General features: G+C 39.6%; 2 protein-coding genes across 2 annotated transcripts in view; one reads left to right on the forward strand and one right to left on the reverse strand.

Moving 5' to 3' along the window:
* Positions 1–27,310, reverse strand: part of CTNNA1 (catenin alpha 1) — a 220,161-nt gene that overhangs the window by 90,508 nt on the left and 102,343 nt on the right. The gene's annotated exons all lie outside the window — the stretch shown is intronic.
* Positions 5,932–8,535, forward strand: LRRTM2 (leucine rich repeat transmembrane neuronal 2). Its single transcript, XM_045027315.1, has 2 exons — positions 5,932–6,305; positions 7,066–8,535. Exons 1-2 carry the CDS (start codon positions 6,276–6,278, stop codon positions 8,182–8,184), a joined length of 1,149 nt encoding a protein of 382 aa, XP_044883250.1. The 5' UTR covers positions 5,932–6,275; the 3' UTR covers positions 8,185–8,535.

The raw sequence follows: 27,310 nt of genomic DNA on the forward strand, positions 1-27,310 counted from the left end.
GGCTCTAGACAATGCTGAATAAGACAGCTTTCACAGGATTTCTCTAATTTCTGTACATTTTGCCCTTCAGAGGGCTGCGTTGGCAATCTGCCAGCAGCCAAAGGGCTGCACCTACTTGGCATAAAATGAAGTATATTTCAGCTACCCATATTATTAAGTAAGAGGTCCCAGGACCCAGCAACCAATGCATCATTTTATTGCAACCAGTGAAAAATGAAACACTGCAAGTTAGGGCCCATAGTCTTGTTGGGCCATATTTGCATCAAAGCCACAGGCTGCACTGGCAGAACACTAGTGCAGTTTAGACTACATAAGTCTAGATTCATACACAAGGGACCACAAGGATCATCTAGTCTGACCTCCTGTATCACCCAGGCCATAGAATTTCACCCAGTGATTTCTGCATCCAGCCCAGCAATTTGTGGTTGAACTAAGAGCATGTCTAAGGTTATGTCTACATTGCACTTTTGTGGGTCGGGGTGTTAAAAACAAAAAAACAAAAAAACCCACCCCACCCCCAATCAACAAAAGTTTTAACGACAAAAAGCACTGGTGTGGACAGCACTTTGTCAGTAGGAGAAAGCTACTGCCCCTCGTTGGGGGTACTTTTGTCAGCAGGAGAGCTCTCCCATTAGAAAAAGTAAAAGCAATGTCAGTATCTAGAGGACTTTGAGTTAAGTGTACACCATCATAAACCTATCATCTATTTTGGGTTGAGAACAAGATTTGTGGATGGCTTGACTTTGAGAAATCAACATCCTCAGCTGTGGGTTTGCCAACTTCATTCAAGAGGTGAGTGTTTGTCATCACTTTTTAGCTTTAAATGGGGGAAGGAAAAGTTCATTAAAACCTTGAGGGGAATAATCCATTTCGCTCAATTACAAAGCTCTATTTGGATAATAATAATAAAAAAAGCTAATCAAGTTCTCCTAAAGCTGTTAATCTCTCACAAAAATTTATAACCAGCCTGTAAGCTAAAAGTAGCACAAAAATTAGATGGTGGTGGCCAATGGAGGGATGACCATTTAAAGCTGCAAGGATTGGTAATGCGCATTAATATATGGTAATTACCCAGAAACCCATTTATTTTCTGACCTGAGTGTAGCTGTGGTTCTTTAATGAGAACTCCAAAGTAAAAGAAGAGTTGGTTACATTACAAAAACCTACAAGTAGCACAGTAGAAACTCACTAGTGTACAAAACAAAACAGCTTCACCTCATATCTCAGCTACCTAACAGATCTGTAGTGAGAGCTCATAACTAAGATACCATTGCTTTTAATATCTGAACTAAAGTATTATGACTGGTAGACTGAAACATCAATTAATTAAACCAAAATACATTTACTGGAATCTATTTTGAGAGAGGGCTTTTCTGTTTCAGAATAGACAGCTTGTCTTGTGAATTGTAGAGTGCGCAAACTGGGTAATATGCAAAATGTCCCAGTCAAAATTAGTGAAGTTCTTTTTTGAGATTAGTGTTTAGCACACCTTCCTTTTGGCCAGCCAGTACTGAAGGAAGTTTTACATAAAAGCACACCTCCAGGTGCAGCAATTTCACCATTAAATGCTAGGACAGCTCATTACTCTGGGAGTGCTCAGGCTATCATGGTTTAGCAGACACTTTTCTAGAGACTTGAACAGTTTCCTTAGCACTTCATTTACATCTAGGTCTAAAAAGGATAATCTTCCACACTCCTTCACTATCCTAGCATACTGACTGTAAACAATTCCAGGTTGTAAAATAGTGCTTTGACCTGACTGAAGTTGCAGGTCAGAAAATAGATGGGTTTCTGGGTAATTTTTGTTGTTAAAACTTTTGTTGGTCGGGGCGGGGTGTGTGTGTGTGTTTTTTGTTTTTTTTTACACCCCTGATCAACAAAAGTGCAATGTAGACATAACCTTAGACATGCTCTTAGTTCAACCACAAATTGCTGGGCTGGATGCAGGAATCACTGAGTGAAATTCTATGGCCTGAGTGATACAGGAGGTCAGACTAGATGATCCTCGTGGTCCCTTATGTATATATCTAGACTTATGTAGTCTAAACTGCACTAGAGTTCTGCCAGTGCAGACTGTGCCATTGATGCAAATATGGCCCAACAAGACTATGGGCCCCAACTTGCAGTGTTCCATTTTTCACTGGTTGTGGTAAAATGATGCATTGGTTGCTGGGACCTGGAGTCTCTGCAACCCTCACCTCTTACTTAAAAATATGGGTAGCTGAAATATGCTTCATTTTATGTCAAGTAGGTGCAGCCCTTTGGCTGCTGGCAGATTGCCAATGCAACCCTCTGAAGGGCAAAATGTGGAGAAATTCTGTGAAAGCTGTCTTATTCAGCACTGTTGGTGGCTGTACTCTGAGGCCACCAAAAATTTGTTGTGAGAATCCCCTGGACTAGATCATGAGGGTCCCTTCTGACCTTAAAGTCAGAGTCTATGTACTTTTCTGGTGGATTCCTTTACCACAGCATCCAGTTCTTCTGAAAAAAAGAAAAAAAATCAAGGTGTAGGGTGAAACAGAATTCTTGTGAGGCCTTTTTGGTACCACTAATGTTACTGGCAGAGAAATGCTGTTATCCCCTTCCCCAATACACACCCTTTCAACTTTGCAGCAAAATACTTGTTATGGGAGAAACCAGTAGATGACATTGCTACTCATAGTCTTAATTTTTTTTCTGAGCATGCAAGCAAGTTTTCACGCTTACAAGTAGTGCTGTATTGTTAGTTTTGCAAGCAGCAGGAGCTTATTCTCTGCTTTTAACTAGAATCTTTTCTGGAAGCACAGTGGACCCCTGGGATGTGGGCTGAGTTTCTTGAAAGAAGGGACTACTTGCATACCTAGAGACTCCATGTCACTGATTTCTGAAACAGAAAGCCAACCTGCGATGTGCCAAACATCAACCACTACATGGCAGAAGGGCAACATGCTTCACAAAGAAAAAGAAGAAAAAGAAAAGAAAAAAGGCTTTATTGCATTTGGACAGTAACCCTCCTAAGCATTAGTTTAACACCACATTAGGATTGTGTAATTCTCATCTGTGTTAACCGGTACCACCAGCAACATGATACCAGTAGGAGAAGCAACACAACTGATCTGAAAGAAATTCTGAAGTTTGAATAACTGGTAACATTCATAAGAGTTACACAGGATATCAATTCTTTGCCATAAAACTCAACTTCTGAATATAGAATGCCATATTCTTGCAATGGCAATATGAATTTTACAAAGATTACAGGTAAACATCTTTCAAAAACAGAATGTTTTTTACCTAGCTAGTTGCTATGTCATACGTAACTTCAGGTATACTTTCATAGTGGTTCCTTAAGGAAAAAGGCAATTCACTGCTTATGCTGGATATATTTTTGTTAATCAAAATATTTAAATTTTTTAATTAGCTTGTATGATTTGTTTGCAAGTAATTCCTTCTGCAGGGGTTCTCAACAAAATTTTTGGCCGACTCAGAGTGTGGCCACCAACTCTTGCTGGTGGCCACGCTGACCATTTTTCCTAAAATAATTAACTGTAGGAAAAAACAAAAATATGCATATACACATGTCCAAATTCTTGTAATTTATTTATGTAGGTTTTTTCAGACTCCGTAATGAAAATATTTTACAGTTGTGTCTATTCTTTACTGGACCTAAACAGAATACAAAAATAAATAAGGTGTTTTGCATGTTCTTGTCTTTGTTGTTTTTCTTTTGCTTTTTTTGGTTGTGCTTTTTCTTCTTCTAATACTTGCTACCTGGTAAGTCTTCTGCTGTGAAAAGTGATATTTGTATGTTTGTTAATACCACTTTTCACAGCAGAGTTACTCAGCTCCAGGAAGCCCTGGGACAAATTAAGTCCTGAATGGGGAGGTGGGTAGGGAGGCAGCAGGGCCCAGGGACAGTGGCAGGGGTAGAGAGCCTGGAACCAGAGCCTATCACCATGTGGACAGAGCCTGATGCCCCATGGCGAAAGCCTACCTCCCCTATCCCTGGAAAGAGGGGGATTCACCAGCTGCCTGCACCTCCAGAGTTTGTATCTCAGGAGGGGGGCATGGCCCAACCTCTGCTGGCGGCCCTGGGAGAGGGGCCACTGCTTTCTCCCCACCACCCATCAAAGCCCCAGATGGCTGTGGCTGCAAGGAAAGGCTCTGGTGGCCGCATGTGAGAAACGCTGGACTAGAGCAAACTTGGAAACATTTACAGTGTAATTTAATACACAACCAGCACACTTTAATTTTCTTTATTATAGTCAATAAGTGTTCATATGTCTGTCTCACACCCAAACTTCTAATTAATGCCTCAATGAAGTCATAGCTCTGTTTAGAGCAGAACAGTCTGCCACAAAATGACAACTTCACTACAGGATTGAAGAGAATGAAGAGTTAGGGAAAGAAGGCACAAAGCTTTGTTTAAACTCAAAACACTTTATAATCAGGGTTACTGCTTTCTGAAGTGTGGAAAGAATTGTTTTGTTTTCAAGTCCTGTATTTGAGTTTCGCACCTTCCCTATCATTATGAAAGTCCCTTAAGGCCATCTTACATTAACATGAAAGGTATTCCTTCTCTGCAGTCCATGCATTGAAGACATTTCCATGTCACTGTATGGGGCTCAAAATGAATAGCCTGTTGTAACAGTTTAAAATGCACCTCATTGCATTATAGCTCCAAGTCACAGGATAAAGGAATTAAAAAAAAAAAAGAGCATACTCAAGGAAACAGAAGAGGAAAGTTAGAAACAAAATGATCTGGGTTAAATCAGTCTTACCAAAAAATTTACCCTCTATTATCAGTTATCATGGAAAAGGAGTGGTATTTTTGTGTGCCCTAGGTGCGTACAGCTAGTCAAGAGTATAGTTCCTCTAAATCTGGTTGAATGTGTGAGCTCTTGATAAGAGACACTGACTGGTCAGCAACAGTGCAGGCAGACAGCTTTACAAGCTTTCCCAAGAACACGGTTCTGCCAGTGCATCTTAATTCTAAACATGCAACATCACTGTTGTTCAGGCCTGGATGTTCTATTGCATAGATTCCCAGAACTTCTAGTCACAGGAGGGGGGGGGGAAAAAAAAGCTAACTACTAGTGACTGAAGTGAACCATCAAACTCCTCACTTGACCGCAAACATGATTTGAGCCCCAGCCTGAAATGCAGAGCACATAGCATTACCTCCACCCAATCCCCAGGAACAACAACAATCATCTGCAGTTTTGTTAAAATTGAGAAAAATAGGATTTTGAAAGTCAAGAAAATCTAGTTTGATTCTAAGGAAAACAAATTTCACACATTTGAAGTTAAAGTTTTATTTTTTCAGAGATTTGTCGTTCTTAAATCGTAAGTTTATTATGTTCTTTGTTACTTTGGAGATGTGAACAACTTAGCTTCACTTCCTCATATTCCAACAATATCGAAGCAAAATGTTTTCCTTCTTGTTCATTCTAAAGACAAAGAAGGAATGTAGTGGTATACAGCTCTAAAATGCCAGATAATTCACTTCACTGTACCAGTTGGTGCTAATCAGCATTCTCCTATTACTACTCAAACAGTATGTGCACATTCCCTATTAAAGTTCTTTATGTGCAGGAAAATACAATACAAAATGAGCAAGAGCCAGCATTAAAAGACCCTTGACAATTCTAGTTGTACACTGCTTGAGGCTGTCTGAAGATAGCAAGCAAAATGTACTATAGAAAAAACATTAGAAATCATTCTTACTCCTTGAATTGTATGGATGAAGTGTTCTTACAGTTGATTTTTCCCCCTCTATCAGTAGTTTAACAGGATCACAGTATGTACCATAATGCTTTAAAACAGAAAAGCTTCTGGAAAACCCAAACAAAAGGAACGTCACCAGGTGACGTCAGCCTATATACAGTCCTGTGTGGTCGCAGCGCATAAGCAAATCCATTCTTGTACCGTTTCCCTGAAAAGCTTTTCAGTAAATGCACTCATGCTACTACAGGAGCTTCTCTCAGCAATAAGCCACCCATCTGCCATCAACAAGTTAAGACTAAAAGAACCCACAGCCGCGGAAAAAGAACGTGAGCTTCAATTAAATCACTGAGCAGTCACAGGAGAAGGAAAAAAACAACAACTTATATTCAGCATTGATTCCACAGTTACAGACCTGTCACATGAAATCAAGCCAACGAGTATTTTGAGAGAGCATGGTGGATTCTGTCTTACACTAATATCGAAGGACACTAGAAAACAGTAAATTATTCAAAGGCTGTCTTACATTGGAGCCTTTTACAGACTCACTGCGTTGAGTCTAAAACTACGACTGAATGCAACCTCCAATGTACTCAAAAGAATGGGTAAGTTTACACATTTATATATACCTTTTATGATGAAAAACAGCTATGCTTCAGAAAAACAGAGGTTCTAAAAATAGATTTTCTGAACTGAAGCCTTTTAATGGCTTGTTCACATTGTCACTTGTAATTTTCAATACTGTAGATAAAGATTTGTATTAAGGACAATATCTACGTACTCTATTTAGTAAGTTAGTTAGTTCTTACATTCAGAAGTACCTTTTTAGAGATGCATGAAAGTAATCTGCAGTGAAATCTTTCACCATAATGTTCTAAGTGTACATGATCTGATAAGAATATCCTATCTTGTTGTTTCCCTAAATTATATTCTGCAGGCTTACATTTCAAGTGGCCATTAGGGGCTCCTATGCTGGCAGCACTATATGCAATGAGTATGGTTTTAAAATTGCTGCCTGCCTTGGGCATGGCTTGTCCACCAAAATGTCGCTGTGAGAAGCTGCTCTTTTACTGTGACTCTCAGGGGTTTCACTCAGTGCCAAACACCACTGACAAGGGCTCTCTAGGTTTGTCACTGAGGCACAATTATATTTCTGAACTTGAAAGGGATCAATTTGCAAGCTTCAGTCAACTTACTTGGCTTCACTTAGATCATAATCAAATTGCAACAGTAAGAGAAGATTCTTTTCAAGGACTATATAAACTTAAGGAATTAATCCTAAGTTCAAACAAAATATTTTATTTGCCAAACACAACTTTTAGTCAACTGCTGAACCTGCAAAATTTGGACCTCTCTTTTAATCAGTTATCCTCTCTGCATCCTGAGTTGTTTTATGGACTTCGCAAACTGCAAACCTTGCATTTACGTTCCAACTCCCTGCGGACTATCCCAGTCCGCCTTTTCTGGGACTGTCGTAGTCTGGAGTTTCTGGATTTGAGCACAAATCGCTTGCGAAGTTTGGCTCGGAATGGATTTGCAGGATTAATCAAACTGAGGGAGCTTCACCTAGAGCACAACCAGCTGACAAAGATTAATTTTGCTCATTTCCTACGGCTAAGCAGTCTGCACGCGCTCTTCTTGCAGTGGAACAAAATTAGCAACTTGACATGTGGGATGGAGTGGACCTGGGGTACCCTAGAAAAGCTAGATTTGACTGGAAATGAAATCAAAGCCATTGATTTGACAGTTTTTGAAACTATGCCTAATCTTAAAATACTCCTAATGGATAACAACAAGCTAACCACTCTGGATTCCAAGATCTTAAATTCACTCACATCCATAACTACAGTGGGCCTCTCCAGCAATCTGTGGGAATGCAGTCCAAAGATATGTGAATTAGCCACATGGCTGAGTGGTTTTCAAGGTCGGTGGGAGCACTCCATACTGTGCCACAGCCCAGACCACACCCAAGGAGAGGATATTCTAGATGCAGTTTACGGTTTTCAGCTTTGCTGGAATTTATCAACTATTGTTACATCCATGGTTACAACTTACAGATCTCCAACTACTGAGTATACAAAAAAAATAAGCTCGTCGAATTTCCATATGGGAGACAAAGAAATTCCAACTACTGCAGGCATAGTCGTTACTACTGAAGAACATTTCACTGAACCAAACAATGCCATCTTCACTCAACGGGTAATTACAGGAACAATGGCTTTATTATTTTCTTTCTTTTTTATCATTTTTATAGTGTTCATCTCCAGAAAATGCTGCCCTCCCACATTAAGAAGAATTAGGCAGTGTTCAATGATTCAAAATCACAGGCAACTCCGATCCCAAACACGGTTACATATGTCAAACATTTCAGACCAAGGACCATATAACGAATACGAAGCCACCCATGAAGGACCTTTCATCATCATTAATGGCTATGGACAGTGCAAGTGTCAGCAGCTGCCATATAAAGAATGTGAAGTATAATATCTACAAATCATCAAAAATTAAACCAGATAAGTAACCTATTTTAAAATTGATGGGGACCTACATATATGATTCTAATTTTTACAAATGTTGACATAAACCCTAATTTTCCAAAACTATTTAATGGAAGCATTGTTTCTGAAGTGGTGCAGTATTTTAAAAGTTTTGTTGTTTTTTTTAAATAAAACCATATTTTCAGTGTTAAAGCAATGATTACATTAAATTTGCACTCAATGTTTGAAAGTAAAAAAGATGCTCACCTCAAAACATGTAAAATGTTTCATGTTATGTAATTATATGACTGTGTAAACATTTATACTTAAGTCTCCATAGTCTACTTTTTCTAATGAAAATAGTCTGGGTGAAAGGAATCTAGATATATGTACAGAGATTTGTGAGGGAACATGCATTACATTTGTTCCATTGTAGCTATGTGATCACAAACATTCCAGTTGGCTCAGTTCACTTTTCAAGGTAGACTTACAGAAAGATTTTCCTTCTGTGATAATCTGATTCTAAAATCTACAGTCAGAGAAGAATGGGAAGGGGATTTTTCAAGTGTATTGGAGACTGGTGATTTTAAATACTGTTTTCCTACCTCCATATCAATAGTCAGCCTTGCCTAGATGTACCTTTGCTAAAGCTCACAGCAAATTTACAACATAGCAGTTTTATACAGTTACAAACTGACTCTTCAAATGCTTACAAAGTACTCAAGTGCTTATGTAGGAAGGCTCGATTCAATGCAATCAATTCTAAGTATTAAATGTGTTTAACTCTTATTAGACCTCTGGTTTGATTTGATAATTGGCATAGCTTTTCAAATAATTTAGGCAAATTATTTGGGACCATGAATGAAGGGTATTTTTACAGCTTCTCATGTGTAAATACCCTGAATGCAGATTTTAATTAAAAGTAAATATCAATTTTGGGGGAAAAAGGGACTAGGGAGGGAAGAAGCCTCTCCTCTCCTACCCCCAGCAGTTTCTTCATCTTGCCTAGAAGCTATTTTCATGCACTAATTCAACTGGTTTCTCTGGAGACAGAATTAGCCCCTGCAATATAAGCTTTCACTTATCCTATTCTTGTGAAACCCCCAATCTTCCCAAAGTCAAAGTAGTTAAACTTTTTTTTTTAATTGTTCAGTTGATAAATTATAATTAGCTTAGAAAGTATTTAATTGAAAAATGTTTCATTTTATACTTCAGTGCTATGAGATTGGATTTAAGGTCGTATGCTATTTGCATTTTTTTTTTAAATAAAATTACTCACCTTGGAAACTTATTTTCTTTTATCCAGAAGTAGTATGTGCTATAAACACTATTATGAAATTACATGTAAATATTTGGAGATCTATGCAGCCACAGTGGTATCAGATATCACAAATAAATATAAAATTACAATATTTTTAAGAAAATTGCTCAAATATTGTAAACTTTAACCAAAGTTACTAGACCGGGGGGGGGGGGGGTTGGGGGTGGAGGGGATTTATATATATAAATATGTATATATATTTAAAATGTGTTCTGGGTCAAATGCTGCAGTGTTCGACAATTAGCAGCAGCACACAACTGGAGAAAACAATTCCTCAGTGTTGACATACCTTGAATGAATCAGTAATTACAGTATGTTAATTATGTGTTGTACCAAACTTCTAAAAACTTTTCGAACAGAGAGTCACTGCACAAGTCTGTTTGCTTATCATTCAGCATTATGTTTACACACACACACACACACACACACACACACACGTATGTACTTAGGGTACAATTATACAACATTGTGATGTTTTATTGTGAAAGGAATAGGTCTCAGATAAATACATGGGGCTTCAGATAATATTTTTCATAAATATTTTTAAATTACTCTTATGCTATCCACATGCTTCCTATTACCTTTATGTTACATGAAACTGCAGTGTCACAAATTAGCAAGAAAAAAATATATAAATTTTCTTATTCTCCATGATTTTGTATTCTATTAAGGCAAGTGCATTAAGTAAAGGCTAGTTTCCCATAATTTTTTTTAATGAACCCATTTGCTGTTAGAACCTGAATATACACTGATTATCATGCATTACAACTATCCCAACTACTTTCAGCCATATAGAGTACCTTCTATGCAGACAGAGGAAGTGGTAGGAGCAGGGGCGGCTCCAGGCCCCAGCACACCAAGCGTGTGCTTGGGGTGGCATGCCGCGGGGGGCGCTCTGCCGGTCACCGGGAGGGTGGCAGGCAGGCAGCCTGCGGAGGGTCCGCTGCTCCCGCGGCTTTGGTGGAGCCGCGGGACCGGCGACCAGCAGAGCGCCCCCGCAGCATGCCGCCGTGCCTGGGGCAGCGAAATGTCTAGAGCCGCCCCTGGGTAGGAGGAGGAAGAGAAGGGGATGTTTTGATGATTAAATCCTACATGCAGTGACAGGCCAGATCAAAGTTGAAAAAAATAGATTTACTGGCACTACTGGTGATATATTTTAATAAGAAAAGATTTATTTAAGTGTTCGTGGCCCTTCGTTTACATCTAAGCTTCAGTCTTTCCCTCCGATGTGTGAGCAGGCATCATTTCATATCTTGTTAAAAATCTGTGCATGTCTGTGAAAGCACAATAGCTTTATTAGCTATAGTGGTGTAAATATTTGGGTATTAGCGGGCAGGATCAAGCCCTTGAAGCGCTAGCTTTCAGAAAAGTCTTTGCAAGTGCACCCTTAGGTGCAAACAGATGTGCTCAGGAATTAGAATCATTCCAGCAATGGTGGGTAGTCAAATGCTTTTGCTATGGTATCCCCACTCAGGAAGACAGGGCTAATTTCTGCTGCACCCAGCCCCTAAAACAAGCGTTTGTCCTCTCCTTATCCAATAAGATCCTACTGTTGTAGCATGGTCCAAAAGTAACTTGAAATACTTCACTCCAGTGTGGAGAGGGAAGTAGTGGGTGGGGCTATGGCTGTCATGCTACCCCCAAGAGTATGTGGCTGTGTTACATTTGCAATCCTACACAAGAGCCCTTATTAGCAGTCATTTTTAGCATAGTTTACAGTCATGACTAAGGAAGGCTAGCAGGCTTCTAGCCTACCTTGTCAACAGGGCTATGTCTAAACCCATTCCTCTTGTTTGCCATGCTCCAAAAACCAACAGAACACTGTTTGCCCCCAACCATTAGTAACCATCCAGGTCCTTATCCTCTCTAGAATTTCAGCACTCTCCCTTCCCTCCGACCTCCAGGAATCAGCTTTCAGCCAATGCACCCACCCCTCTTTTGAACCAGTACTCTAGGCTCAGCCTTGCCTAGAGATGGTAAAGTAGTAAGGCACACACACAATCTAATGCCATGTAAGCTGTGGAGGCAAGATAAGATTTAACAGCCTCTGCATGACCCATCTTAGGGCTTGGCTACACTTGAAAGTTGCAGCGCTGGGAGTTACAGCGCTGGTCGTGCAGCTGTGCAGGGCCAGCGCTGGTGTGTGGCCACACTCACAGCTACCAGCGCTGGTGTGTGGCCACATTTGCAGCATTTACAGCGCTGTTGGGAGTGCTGCATTATGGGCAGCTATCCCAGCATTCAAGTGGCAACAACGTGCTTTTCAAAAGAGGGGGGTGGAGGGTGGTGTACTGTGACAGGGAGCGGGGAAGATAGAGAGTGGATTTTTGGAGCCAACACTGTGTGTTAGCTTCCCTGGATTTAAAAATCACAAAATGTTCGCGAACCCTTAGTCTTAATTGCAAACAGCCTGCATCCAACGCTGTTTCTCTGTCAAGCAAACTGCTTGCCTCTCATTTGATCGTTCACAGCCAGGTACAGATAGCTCCTGTTTGCTGTGATCAGTGTTTTTTAGATAAGCAGTTCAACGGAGCTCCGATCGGAGTTCACAACAAAACAAAGAGGCTGCATAACAAAACAAAGAGAGTAATTTAGTTAAAAGCATTCTGGGATACTCCTTATTCCCTGGAGGCCAATAAAAGCGCTGGTGTGTGTCCACACTTGATGAGCAGCGCTGGATCACCAGCGCTGCAATCGCTACACCCCAACCTGGCCAGGTATACAGCCAGCGCTGCAGCCAGGGAGTTGCAGCGCTGGATGTGCCTTGCAGGTGTGGACGGTTACTAATTGCAGCGCTGGAAAGCCTCTACCAGCGCTGCAACTTGCAAGTGTAGCCAAGCCCTTAAACAAAGTTGATCTCCCAACTGCCTCAGAACATAATTGCCACTCCCTAGCAGCATTTAGCCTTTGACTTGAGAAGTCAACACCCAATATTCAGTGAAGGACTGTTGGACATTCACACATTAGACCCCAGCAGTGAATATTACATCCAATGTACCGTGTGTCATATATGGCAATGAAAATTTAACCACGTTTCTCTAATAAGCAGTAAGTAGTGATCTATGCCAGTGTCCTATGCAAGAACTCATTAGAAGGAGCAATTCCAAGTGACTTTTAAAAATTGTTTTCCATTCTCAATTGTTTGTGGCTCCATCACCACAATAATTTTCTTTCATTTGGCAAACACTTATTTCTTGTGTTTCTTAGTGAGTGCAAGCCAAGGTGGTTGGTTTAACTTGTGTTCCAGTAGCAGGACTAATGACCACAATCTACAGTCCATCTTTTGGTTACTGAGTCTGCATTCAGATGCACTGCACGCAGTCACAGCTCCTATCGAGTTTAGTTGGAATTCTGGGCGCTTCGCACTTTTACACACACAATTAACATGTGTAGAAAGTTTAAGAATTGCTTGTCATTCTCCAGAGCATTCTCTTAAGACCACTCACCCTCTGCTCCATTCTCCACCCAATTTGCTCATTCCTCCCCCAACATCCCTCACACCTTCACTCTCAGTGATATCTGAACCTAACACCTGGAACCAGTTTAAAATCATAGTACTTGAGTGGACCAGAAATAAGGAAGAACAAGCTCTCCCATCTCTAGTAATTTCTCTGCAATGACGGATTTTTTCCACTTATTTTTAACTTTGAAGAATTGCCTGAGTTCTTCAAAGTTAAAACAAGGCATTGGATGAGTCAAGTCTTGTTCCTGTACTACTTGATAGTGTTCAATCAACAGGAGGTTAACACTTATCAGATGCAAGGCTACCCGGGCCTACAACCATTGGGGGAATTAAGCTAGTTTTCAGTGACAAACTAGTTTGTGTGCAAATCCAAGTGTTTGTGTCTACATCGAGCTACAGCCCTTTGAAGACAGTCACCTATTGCCAACACTTGAGAGCAAAAGTATCAGCTTGCTTTAAGACAGAAATCTGCACTAACACTTGTTTCCTAATGTGCCTAAGTTAATTTTTGTACTAGTTTAATGAAATGAAAGTTGATTGAATTTTGTAATTTGAGTAGTTTAAAACTCATCTGTTTCGATTAATGAAATCAATTAGGAAAACTAGATTTCATCTTCCACAGAAGTGGATTTCCATACAATAATGACGCTTCAGAGAGGGATGGAATCTTCCTTCTCCCATAGATAAAAGAAAATCCAGCGAGGTTTATTCGTAGTGCCAATTCATTCATGTCAATTCCCCTTTCCACAACTAGAACTGAGGTTTATCCATAAACTCAGGCTGTCAGTTTTTTCTTTTAAACAATCGTCCACTGACTGCTAGTGGTACAGTTAAAGGCCATTGTGTAGTCAAGTTGGGGATCACACATTTCATATTTTGTATTAAACACCTCTTTTACAGAGAAGTACTAGGATCTAATCAAATCTTATCTACTAAGATAGGCAAACTCATACTACCTAATAAAGGTCAAAACAATAAGCTTTCAGATCTGTGAAGCAAGCATATGAAATGTTCCATCTGCTACACTTTCAACTAAACTCTTTCATGATGGTAAAAGGAAACCCAGATTTTAAAACATTAGTGAACTTTTTCTACCAACACTGAGACCAGAGATTAAAAAGCAGAGTCCCAAATGTATTGTATTCAAGACTTGTTTAAGAGCCATTTTCTGGCGGGGGTGAAAATACAAAATGGAGTAAAATTGAAGTGCAGTGTACAGAAAGATTTTGTTATTAAAACTGTGTATATCATAAAACTGAATTTGCCTCTTTTTTCCTGCCTTCTCAAACATAAATATCTAGAAGTGTCCAGTTTTATGGCAATGTAAAATTAATAGTCATACCAACTGTATTCGAAAGAGTCACACTGCTTCAAAGCAAACTGCTTAGAAATCTCAATAGTGAAGTTTTGGTCAGTCTGTTTACTGTACACCAATATGTTGCTTTAAATTACACTTTATGGTCTGAAAAAGTCTGAGTATCTGAACTCTTCATGCAGACTGATTCTTTATTGAGTCTAGAAAGTTTCTTGCAGAGGGAATATGAGTTATTGCTCATGAAAGGTGACAGATTAATGGCTCTGGAGACTGAACCCTTTGTACTCATCTATTTAATGTACAGCAATGCCTTCCACACATCACTGACAGTATGCCTCAACCACGACCTTGGAGTAGCCATCTACAAGGTTGAGAGAATAGTTCCTTCCCTATTCTTGTTCAGTCCTTGGACTCTCTACTGTCACAATCAACGGTGCCAATTGAGGTGGTGGGTAATTCAGACAGGGCCACCTATGAACTCAATAAGGACAAGCAACCCAAATCATTTAAAGATAGTATGTGTTGGTGGTTTGGGCTCAACAATGAATTATCACCAAGCAGAACCAGATATGAGCTGCTGACCTCAAAGAAAAAGTTCCATAGCCCATTATCACTGTCTTGAGTTATCCAGTCCAGTTCTCAGTACACGTTACTTGTAGTGATATTCTCAAACACTGGTTATTAAGTCAACAAAGATGCTTCTTTCATCATTTAAAGAGATTCAGAGTTAGAGGGTGTTAACTTACTAAAATTTCTTTAAAAGTACATGTCAATAACTAAAATCAAGCGAACTTAAAATGACAGAAAGTTTACTTAATTTGCAAACAAAATCTAAATAGTTTAATTGTAGCTGCATTTACTATAGGAGAACATTTCCTTAAAGAAAGATTTGTATATGCAAAACAGTGAATAAAATAACTACTTTTTAAAAAATGAAGAATATCAAAATGTTTACTATAGCTGGCTAGCAACCCCATAAATTCCTTTCAGCCTTCAAAAAACTGCAGAACATTTAATCTAAATCAATACAGCTATATAAATGGGACACTTAGAATTTTCCATTTAAGTGCTCATATATGTGACTAATAACAATTAAGGAACGTTATGCACAATATGATTAATGCTGTTCATAGTAATTTTGACAAGAATACTGCAGAACACCGAATCTCTGGCCAGAAATTCTTGACTAACACCTTAAAAAGAGAACTGCAAGAGTGATTTGAAAATTGAGGCAAGTCTGATAATGTGCTGAAATACCCCAACAAACAGGAGGTGGGGTACATTCAACACAAATCTTCCTTAACATTAAAAGCTCCTTCCCCAGGCCTTTAACACCAGTTAATTAAAATATGCACAGAATACACTGTTACTGATGCTAGGAGTCATGCTTTTCTATCTGATATACAGAAAATGTATTCTGGGATGTATTTTTTGAAAAGAGGCCAAATGACCACACAATTTTTTTTAGATGAATTCAGCACAAAAATAACTTATTTGGGGCATTAACCACATATTTTTACAATTAAAGGCAACCTTCAATATTGTGGAAGAGTAGGGAAAGCTACAAATAACTAATTGTGGCCTCTTCTATTCTCTCTGATGTATAAAAACCTAAAACCAGAAGATTTCTCCTGCCTTAGCCTTCCAGGCAGGACCTGAGTTTTCCATGTAAACAGAGATGACTTGAGAACTACTGAAGTGATATTGCAAGAGAGAGAAAAGTGAAAGTTGGGCAAGGCAGTTTTGCAGAGACAAAGTGGATGAAATATCTTTTATTGAACCAACTTCTGTTGGTGAGTGAGAGGGGCTTTCGGGCTCCAAAGAGCTGCTCTTCTTCTGAGCAAAAAGAATAGGATATGACCTCACCTACCATGTGTGTCTCATGTTCTGGCACCAACATAGCTACAAAACAGCAAACAAAGGAGTTTTAGTGGGACTATTTCACTTTAATCATTAATTAGCATTTTGGAAAAATGACCCTTCATTCAAGAGGTTTGAAACATCTTGAGACTTCCAGTAGGTCTGTCAGCAAAGCCAGCTGACATTCCTGAATATCAAACATTTTTTATAAAAGCTTTCAGGCTCTCTTTATGTAGCATACAGAAGTACCAATGAGTACACTCCCATTTAAAAAAATTCTTTGTAGGTCACTTTTAAATCAGTTCAAGTTTGCTTTGACCTTAACTTTTCAGGCATTTTCCTTCACGTGTATTTTACTAATTAAGTACTTAGGATTCTTTTTCAAAGCCAACAACTAAAGAAAAACCATTTTCCTCCTCCTATTTTCCATCCTGTAAACTAGGATCAACACACTCACTTGGTCATGTAGGACATGTGCAATTGTTTTATACCAATTCAATGCAGCTTGGTCTTCTAAAAGAAGTCAGCAAGTAAGTTCATTCATCAAGAAGGATCATAAACATTGAAAAGGTCATAATTCTTTACAGGCAAGAACCATTAATTCTATATTATAAATCAAGAATATAAATCTGAGAAGTCCAACCTAATTGCTCAGAGTCTGAACTTCAATTGTTACAACTGCTACACTATTTTAAAACTAAGTGCATTAAGGATTTTCTCTCAGCTTGAGCACACAGCCTTCTAGTAAAAGGTACAGGCCCCTTACATTTGGTAAGTAGCAAAGGTGGGACAATACTTCCCAGATACTTTAGGAGTCTGCAGGTTTTCCTTCATATCTAAAGTTCTATTTGGACAATTTTAAGACTACCATGCAGATAAGGAATATGCCTGTTCTGAGAACAGAAATAATGATATAGATAAGATGGAGGGATGTATTTCCTGAGGAAGAAGGCAGGTATAGTTCTAAGGCACACCTTACAATGATTAAAAAAAGACCAAGGGCTCGGCTACACTCAAAACTTCAAAGCACTGCTGCGGGAGCACTGCCACGGCTCTCCCAGCACTGCACGTACTCCACCTCCCCATGGGGATTAGCTCCCAGCGCTGCGGCACTGTTTACACTGGCGCTTTACAGCGCTGTACCTTGCAGCACTCAGGGGGGTGTTTTTTTCACACCCCTGAGCGAGAAACTTGCAGCGCTGTAAAACGCCAGTGTAGCCAAGGCCCAAGAGTGGACAGAAAAGGGTTGCTAATTCACTCACCCTTTGGATAGTCTTTATCATTACTAGCAACACTGTATTTATATTTCAGAACTCTAAGAAGATGGTAGCCACAATAGGCTTAAAGGGTGGCAGGTAGAGAAAAGCACACCTAGTTTAAAATTAAAGCTCTGAGGAACATATAGCTCTGGGCTGTTCAGGGTATGTCTATACTACAGTTAAAAACCCACAACAGGCCCGTGTCAGCTGATTCAGGGTAAGGGGCGGTTTAATTGCAGTGTAAAAGTTCTCTCTTGCTGGAGCCTGGGCTCTGGGACACTGCAATTAAAACAGCCCCTTGGCCCAAGTCAGCTGCCATGGGTGTTTAATTGCAATGTAGACATACCTGAATTGGCAGTAAAACAGCAGTGAATCCTGGAAGTAAGGGGATGGTGACCTTGATAAAATTGTCACTCATTCATCTAGGCTCAAAATCAACACCAAGCCCTAGAGCTTCAGGGAGCCTATAGCCAGGCATATGAATAGGCTAGACTGCAGAGAGGATATGCTGAACAAGATGTGGCAGGTCTTTCATCTTTGACCTGACAAGCATAGACACACCATTGTCTGCAACAGCATGACCATGACATTCTCCTTTTATGAGTTACTTTTATACCAACTCAGTCTTTATAACCACCATCTCTTTTTTAAGAGGTATTTCCACACACATTTTCTAGGTCAGAGTTTCTCCCTGAGATGCTAAATAGGAAATGTCCTGCTCCCAAGAATCCCTGTCTGTTTGCATAAGATTGACACACCAGGTTTGAGAGGACAGTATGAGGTCATTTGGATGATCTCTCACTTTTAAGATGACCTTTAGGTTCATGGAGAAGAGTGAGAACAGCCATGCTGAAGGCATCCATAGTAAAACTGAACTGGATACCAAAGGTAATAACCTTGTCTTTTGTATGGGCACAGGAAATAAGATGCTTAAACTCAACTGCCTCCACCTGTTGGGAAGCAAACTAGAATACCCTCAGAAGAAGAGTCCACTTCTCTCCAGTGGATGAATTATTTGCTCAAGTCACCTGCAAAGGTCTATTTCCTTGCAATTTGCAAAGTAATTAATTAATAATTGAGAGCTTTATTTTCAAGCCTTCAGTTTGAAATTCAGGGTTCTATTGTTTTTGGACACACCTTGCTTAATTTCACTGGAGACAAGTAGATAACTGCCTTTCACCCTGTCTGGGAGAAAACCAGTTTCTCTTTGTGTTCATTCACAGACTTTAAAGCAGAATACCCATGAGTATCCACAATTCCTCATATAGTGTTAATACAAGCATTTTAAAATAATATTGATCAGTGTGTCATCAGCTTTCATAAAAGACCTGACTTGATATGCTTTTGTAATACAATAATATTGTATATGATCAGTTGCTTCATTTACTTATTTAAGGTTCAGACCCCTGTATTTAAGAGAGTCTCCCCCCAACTCTCCAAGTTAATGTCTCAGTTTACCTTTTATGTAAATGTGCCTTAATTGTCTCTGCCTGACGATCAGGCTAGTCCGACTAACAAGCAGACATTCCTTTGTCTAAGGCCGATTGGGCTTCTGCATGACTTGGAAAACATTTTAAATAACATAATTCTAGCACATACTAAAAATTATGGGTATATAGCCTGTGCATACCTCCCACAAGACTATTATGATCAGTGTTAGTTTTCCAAAGACATTACATGCCACTCTTTGGGTATATACATCATGAAAACAGCATGTTAGGTTTGGTGAATATGTCAGGCCTGACAAAAGTTACTGACAGTAGCAAACCACCCGCGTGCCTCTGAATCACAGCCAGTTGCTTGCTAATATGGAGAACGAAGACAGACTGACCCATCTGGGGGGGGGGGGGACAAAAAACTGTTGATATGCCTGTTTTATAGTTAACCTCTATCTTTAAATTTCAAACTCAAGAAGTCTAGATTAAACAAAGAAATGGTTAGTGAATTCTGAAGTCTTTCTAGATTCTTATTTCCTCTTTTTCATGACAGCCCAATAGACTGCATAAGGTGATCAAAAAGTTGTTGACCTGAAGACAAAGACAGTGGAAGCCAACAGATCTCCATGAAAGATGTGAGCTGTTAGAACTAAAACTGCTTGAATCGTCCTAACTAGCACAGCACCCAGCCCTGGCACTAAGGTTTTCTGAACTTCTATGTAACAGTTGAAGATAACACATTCATGTTTCCTCATTCATTTGGATGCTTCCTTTCAAAATATCCAGGTAATACCCAATAGATTCTCTAAACATATCAGGCAGTTGTGAGTAAGCAGCTGACTGGAATTTTGTCAGCCATTAGTGATGTCTACTTTACTGGCGCACTGCTCTCAGTAAGCACATGTCCAGGTGCACGAGAAACATACTACATGCTAGATTAAAATGAACCAATACTAGCAGATTAGATTTTCAGTGTATAAGGGAAATCTACTCAACTATGTAGGAAGTAAAATCACTATATTACACATCACTATTGGTCCAAAAAATGGCACTGCTGGACAACTATTTCACAGAGAACTACTGCATAGCACAAATATTAGTTTACTTGGTAAAGCTAACAAATACTTACCGGACACAGCAATCATATTTCTCTTTCAATATTTGATATCAACTACATTCAGTTAAATTCTTTTTTCAGTAACTTCACTGACTTTGGATTTATGCCATTATAATAGAAAGCAGAGCTTATCCCCTACTTTGTAAGTAGTCACGACAGTGCCTACTTCTTCACACACTACAAAAGAACCTTATTACAAGGCTTTATTTGCAGCTCTTTTCTTGTACTGGTATAAGTTCATTAATGGCTTCACTGCTTGAGATCTAGAGTAGAGCTGCTGTGCTATTGTTAAAAGTTGTAGATTATGCCTGTCAGTTTTATTTAAGTTAACACAGTTTGTTTCTACTTCCTATTTGAAATGGGGGAAAACAGGACAGTTCTGTTTCAAATTTCATAATTGCTAGAAAGACACAGAAAATAGTGTCAGTTTAATATTTAGTGCATTTATCAGTCTACTGTAGAATTTAAGTCTTTTCTTTACAAACCCCTTTCTACAGGTTTATTAGTCATTAGTTCACATTTCTGCTACTTACCTGTATCAGATTTCTTAGTGCAAACTATTCCACTTACCAAATTTTCACAATTAAAGCAAATTCTCCATCTCTACCAAACCCACTATTCAGGAACCCTGTTCACCACCCTCCCTCTTCTCCTCATACAAGTTTCTATGGGGAGCTCATCTTATCTTATCCCTTCCTCTCTTTCAGGGTCTCTAAATACTAAGGACTCTAGATGACGCTGCTACAGTACAGACCTGTTTACTCACAGATGTTGGGAGTCAAGCCATCACGACCGCGTGTTAACAGACCGCGGGTTAAGAGGGCCATGATGAAATATCTTAAGATACCTATATATATATATATATATACACATACATACACACACACACACACACACACACACACACAATTATCTAGGATTATGTATGTATTCACAGCATCCCAAATACTGCAGGCCTATCTGTTAATGGTGCTTTGCAAGAATATAAAGTCGAATGTGTAATTTAAGAAAAATATTACTACTACTACACAGGGGTGAAAGTAACTCAGGACACTTACTGGTACAGGGTGGGGGCAGCTCTGGTGCCTGGAAGGGGTGGGGGCCTAGAGCAGAAGGGGTGGGGCTAAGGGTCAGCATCCCCCAGCCAGCCCTTCCAGGCTGCCTTGTCCGCACTGCCCAGGATTCCAGTGGTGATTTAAAGGGCCCAGGGCTCTGGACGCCGCTGCTATGGTAGTGGCGTCCGGAGCCTCGGGCCCTTTTAAAAATGTCAGCTCCAGGGCAGCTGCTCCCTTTGCGCCCCCCCCCATCTGTCAGCGGCCAAGGGGGGAAGGGGGAAGGGGCAGGCACCTTAAAGCGCTGCAGGGTCCTTTGCCATGGCAGTGCTTTAACATTACTGCCCCTCCCTCCGTCAGCGGTAAAGTCATACAACACGTTTCTGCTCTGCACTTCCTGACGATTTCTGTGTCAGTGAGCTAGTGAGCAAAACTGTAGCGCTACATAGCAAGTTCCTGTACCGTGTGTTAATGAGTCTCGCATGTTAAATAGGCAGCACTGGGAGGCACGGCGCTACCGCGCATTAAGCGGATTAGTGTGTAAACGGGTCTGTACTGTAATTTATTTGATTTGTTTCATGCTTGCTGGAAACTTGTTTTAAATTGGAGTGCAATACTTTTTTTTTTTTAAATTTGTTGCAAATTAAAAAAACAACCTAGTTTCTGGCCTTAAATGACCAGTTATTTATTCCACTGTAGCAAGGTGAGGGAAGATTGGTAATGAAACCAAAATTCATAGGGAAATACATCAGAAACAGTAAGTCCTAGATTTTAACAGCCTAACTTGATACTAGCAGTGAATAAACAGTGAAAGCTCAGCAAAATAGGAGTTTTCATAATTCAACGAAAGAATTCAACAGAAGAGACTTATTACTCAAACAGTTGCCAGGCTCCACTGTTTCATACTTATGCTTTGTTATAAACATCAGCTAAGATGAGGACAAAATTATGTTGAAAGCAAAAAGACTTAAGTATAGCATTTTTACCACTATGGATTTGGAAATTGCATCTTCCCGCCCAACAACTAAACACTTTAGGCTCCCAGCACCAATGTACTAGCTATTTGTGTCAATAGTTCTGGACTCTACACCATTATGTTAAATGGAATATAATCAGCATTTCTTGCTTATTCTTCAATAAGATTGCTTCCACATGCATCTCCCTCAGCAAAAATGTGCTAACAAAATGAAACTAGGTCCAGGCCATTTTCCAATTAGAACTCAGTAATCATGGACAGCCTTGTAGAAGCAGTATGTTGTCACTGACAGGGAGTGCTTTAAGTAGCTCAGAATCACTCCTAGTCTAATTAAAGCATTTATATTCCCTCAAGACCTGAATGGGTAACCCACAGAAAACTAGAGTAGAAGGGTGAAGCCTCAAAGATATAGAGGCACTGCAGACAAAAAATAAAATAAAATAAAACCAAAAATCAAAGTTCAAAATCTAGGATTTTTATTTTAAATCAGATGTTTTAATTTAAGTTACACATTTTTGCTAAAATAAACCAATTTAAAATTAAGTCTGAAATGATGAGAGCCAAAGTCCTAAATGTACTATAATGTATTAAAATGATTAAAGAAAATCAAATCGTGTATATTTGCTGCTGACATTTTAAAGAAAGTCAAACCCTGAACTGGCGAAATTTATTGGCTAAGCACATGGAACCAGAATTTGACAACAGCAGCAATCTCTTCAGCAGGCAACTCCTAATATTTTCTTAATTTCAGTTTATTCAACTAGTTCAGTTCATTCAAAATTAAGAAATGGATTGGGAGCTGAAAAAGCAGAAAAGCTTGTTTTTCTCTTCTAATCTATGATTAAAAATGAGGTGAGGGGAAATGAGATGTACTGGATCTAAAATCTTGAAGGATATCATGGACAGAAATAAGCAGTTCAATTCACCAACTACAGATAATACTTCCTATGTTTAATAGAGCAGATTCAAATACTAAATATATTTTGATAACACTCTTATCCAGCAAGTTTAAAACAATTTTAAAATGTTGGGTTTTACAATTAAATTTCAATTTCCATCCAAACGCAGCTTCATACAAATAGAGTAAAAAAATTAAATGATTTCATAGGAATTGCATGATCCACCATTTTGTAACAAATGTAAAAATTAAAACTCTGAATAAATGTATGTTAAGCTATATAATTGCTTAAATAAATGTGTATTGATTAGTGTATCCTCCTGATTATTAAAAAGTAGTACTATATTTAGTGTAAAAGCTAATTTAGTTTCAAAATATGTTTTAATAGTTACCAACCAATGAGAATCTACATCTCTTTAGGAAAAAAGTACAAATGCAAAACAAAATTAAATTTTCTGTAAGTCAAGGTTTCCTATCTACTAATTTATAATTAAAGTGATTTAAATCAATCCATCATGTACAGAAGTTGAAGTGGAAATGGCAAGATTCTCAGGGATATGGATGCCCCACTTCAGAAAGGCTAGAGTAATTTTCAAAAAAGAAAAAACAGCAAGAATGCCAAAGCCTTTTAATGGCAGTTTACCCCAGTAGTTTGGACCCCAGTATGAAATCCCTAACATCAAATGGATGGAGTCCGGAATTTGCCACCTAATTTCTCAGGAAATACTGAGTCCTATCTGTATTCCAATATGAGTTCTTAGCCTAAAAGCAAAGTGCCCAGTATGAGGTGGTACGTTACACTACAGGTCTGGGCATGAAATCAACAATATCTGCAGATTTCTCAGATACCTTTCCACCCCCCAGGAATCCCAACAGAAGCAAACATCCCGTGTAAAGAAGCCCCTTCAACTTTTAGCATAGAACTGTGGAATGGAAGACCATACTAGGAATGCTCTTGCCAGATCTAATGGCGCAAAAAGCCACTAAAAGCAGTTGTTCAGTTTCTGAGGTTAGTTAGATCCTCTGGAGAGCAATCCAGAAGTCTAATAATATGTCTAAGTTGAAACAGAACAGGCAAATTAGAACCTTTGCTGCAAAACAAAAAAATAAGTAGTATGAACATCAACAATGGAACTCTGACAGACATGCTGAAACCACATTACGTGGTTACCAGGGGACAAGGATACAAATTCAAGAGCCCTGAGAGAGTAGAGAAATTTGGAACAAGAATTTACTGAAGCTATAGGTAGATCTTGCCAGCTTTTACGTTAGTGAACATAAGAGAAAAGCCAATGAGGGGTTATTTTAATTGAAACTGAAATTTAGCTACCAACAAAAAAAATGACTAAGGTTTTAAACCTTGCTGAGTAGTTTCTGTAATGTCTTCCTCTCCTTTGCTCTCTGAAAAAAGCCAAATGAATCAATGACAGACCTTCTTCCCACACTGTGTGGGTAAACTAGGGATTTGATCCTCTCTCATCTTCACAGAAAACTGTAAAGAGAATTATAGTTCAGTTCATTAAGGTGAACGAGACTACCAAGATTACAGAGACTATACTGATAGCACCTAAACAGTAAGAGTGAAACAAAATATTGCTAGCACAGGCAAAAAAGCCTTCACACCTATTACCAACCAGGAATTCCGAGAGTACAAACTGTATTTCAGAAAACCTGAATAGGCACCTGCCACCAGATTCTCAGATCACCTTAAGTCATTTCAATATTTAGTTTAACAAATGAAAAAAGTGTTCTCTTCAATCTTAATTGAATTCTTGGGTAATGGTATGTTAAAAAAGCAAGAATTATTGAATGCTGAAACACCTTTCCTATTAATGAAGAAAAAATGAATCAGTTATACAATGAAAAGAAACACTAAAGGGGTGCCAGAGCACTGAGAAAAACCTCAAACAATGAGATTCTAAAATGAGCATTGAAGTTTTTCTTAGCCAGAAGGCAAATGCTTTTAAAGATTAAAGTTGTCCAATCCAAATTTATATTAAAGTCAACATGACTGCATTATGTACTTGTTGCACCTAAATAAAGCCACCTCTTACAAGCAAGGTTTTGACCCTGATTTGCCAAAACAAAAATCAGCTTGAAGTCTCACAGGCAAAATGCCCCAGGTTTAATTTTGATGGTTTGAGGCAAGTCAAACAAGACCATTGGAAGAGGTGATCTCATCTGAAGTTTTTCCTCAAATTCTTTGCTCAGAACTCCAGAAAAAGCTTGCTCTAGAAACTAAGTTGTGTTAAAACTATTGATAACAGCACACACGCAGGCCTTCAATGACCTTTTTGGGGAGGAAGGAAGAGAGAAGGGACATGTAAATGGCAACAGCTTATAACTAAGGCTATGTTTATGTCACAGAGGTCATGGAAGTCACAGAATCAGTCACTTCCAGAGACCTCCGTGACATTCTCTGCTTCAGCCCCAGGGACTGCGGGACTCTGGAGCTGGCAGCCAGTGGGCCCATGGCAGGGTTCTAGCAACAGGGAACCCCTTGCAATGTTCTAGCGACAGGTGACAGAATCCTGAGGGGGCCCTCCTCAGGGTTCCAGCGATGGACGAAAGCCTCGTGCAGGGGGAGACGAACGCCTTGGATGAGTGGCTGGGGATGTCCCGTTTTCTCTTTGGGAAATATGGTCACCCTGCAGCTCTCAGCCACCGTGGGCAGAGGGGGAACCGCACAGCTCCCAACCACCACAAAAGGGGTGTTGGAGGGGGGGAGGGAGGAGGGAAGAGAACAGGATCGTGGGGCCACAGCAGCAGGGCACAGCTTCTGTGAATTTTTTTGTTTATTGCCCATGACCTGTCCATGACTTTTACTAAAAATAACCATGACAAAATCTTCGCCTTACTTATAACTATTATAAAGGTTGAGAGTTGAGGAAACCTGAATGGCCCGGAGGGAGGGAGAGATGGAATCCTGAAGACAGGTTCTTAAGGATTCGGTATTACAGAACCAAGGTCAGTGGTTTTATCCTTCAGGTTCTAAATATTTAGAAGATACTGAACTTTATATTACCAAAACACCCACCCCCTCCCTTCAAGAAATATGCTTCTTTTAAATCATTCTTTCAGCGAGCTGTTTCTCCAGTTCTCAACTTGCTCCTTTCCAGAATGGAATCAGCAAGAGAGTGAAGTAAATCATCTTGTGTCTGCTGGAGAATAAGTATTTCATAGGGAGCTGAGTGAACTCACATAGGCAGGCCAAGTGGTAGCCCTGAGAAGGGGCTAGGCAGGGAGAATAGGGTCTTCTATAGCTTTAAAAGAACAGAGCTACAGAGATGGGAGTGGGGGGGAAGGAAAGAAAGGACAATAAGTAAACAAGGAGAATTACTCTGCACCTGTCGCTCAAATTAAACCCTTAAAACAGAGCATGCTTGTTCTAAGGGCTAATTTAGGTAGTAAATACAAGGTTGCAGAAGGAGACTACTCATATTGGATTGTCAAATCAATGGGAAAACAGAGGCAGACACTAATCTATAATTGGAGTTTAAGACAATCCTATCTCTTCCCATACTATAATCAGAATTTGATAGCCATAGAAGAAACCCTATAATTCAAAGAGGTTATTTTTCAACATGTTCAATACCCAGTACTTGTTTGCCCCTTTGCCATTTTACAACTCTACTCTTATCTCCCTCCACTGTTTTTCTTGGTCATTCTCCAACATCGTGCCCCAGTCAGCCCACTAACTCTGCACTTCTGCTTTCCATTTCCAGCTGCTAAATTTCATTTAGACAGCTACAAATCACCCAATACTTCCCTAACATTACTTCCCCATTTAAACTGCTGTAATTACCACAGAATTATGATGTTTAGAAGCGAGAGGGGAGATATTCACAACCATGCAGACTACAATATGATCTATAAGAAACCCCAGTTAGGATGTAGTGATACATGCTATAAAAAAGTTTGACAATCCCTGAATTAGGGCAAGAAGGGTTAATGCCAGCTTCTAAATCCTGGTCTACACTAGGCGTTTAAACCGGTTTTAGGAGCGTAAAACCGATTTAACGCCACAACCGTCCACACTAGGAGGCACCATATATCGATTTTAATGGCTCTTTAAACCGGTTTCTGTACTCCTCCCTAACGAGAGGAGTAACGCTAGTATCGGTATTAAAATATCGGATTAGGGTTAGTGTGGACGCTGATCGACGGCATTGGCCTCCGGGAGCTATCCCACAGTGCACCAGTGACCGCTCTGGACAGCATTCTGAACTCGGATGCACTGGCCAGGTAGACAGGAAAAGCCCCGCGAACTTTTGAAATTCATTTCCTGCTTCCCCAGCGTGGAGATCTCATCAGCACAGGTGACCACGCACAGCTCATCAGCACAGTTAACAATGCAGTCTCCTGAGAATCGTAAAAGAGCCCCAGCATGGACTGCACGGGAGGTACTGGATCTGATCGCTATCTGGGGAGAGGAT

This window comes from Mauremys mutica, chromosome 8 (assembly GCF_020497125.1).
Source record: "Mauremys mutica isolate MM-2020 ecotype Southern chromosome 8, ASM2049712v1, whole genome shotgun sequence".
Lineage (NCBI taxonomy): Eukaryota > Metazoa > Chordata > Testudines > Geoemydidae > Mauremys > Mauremys mutica.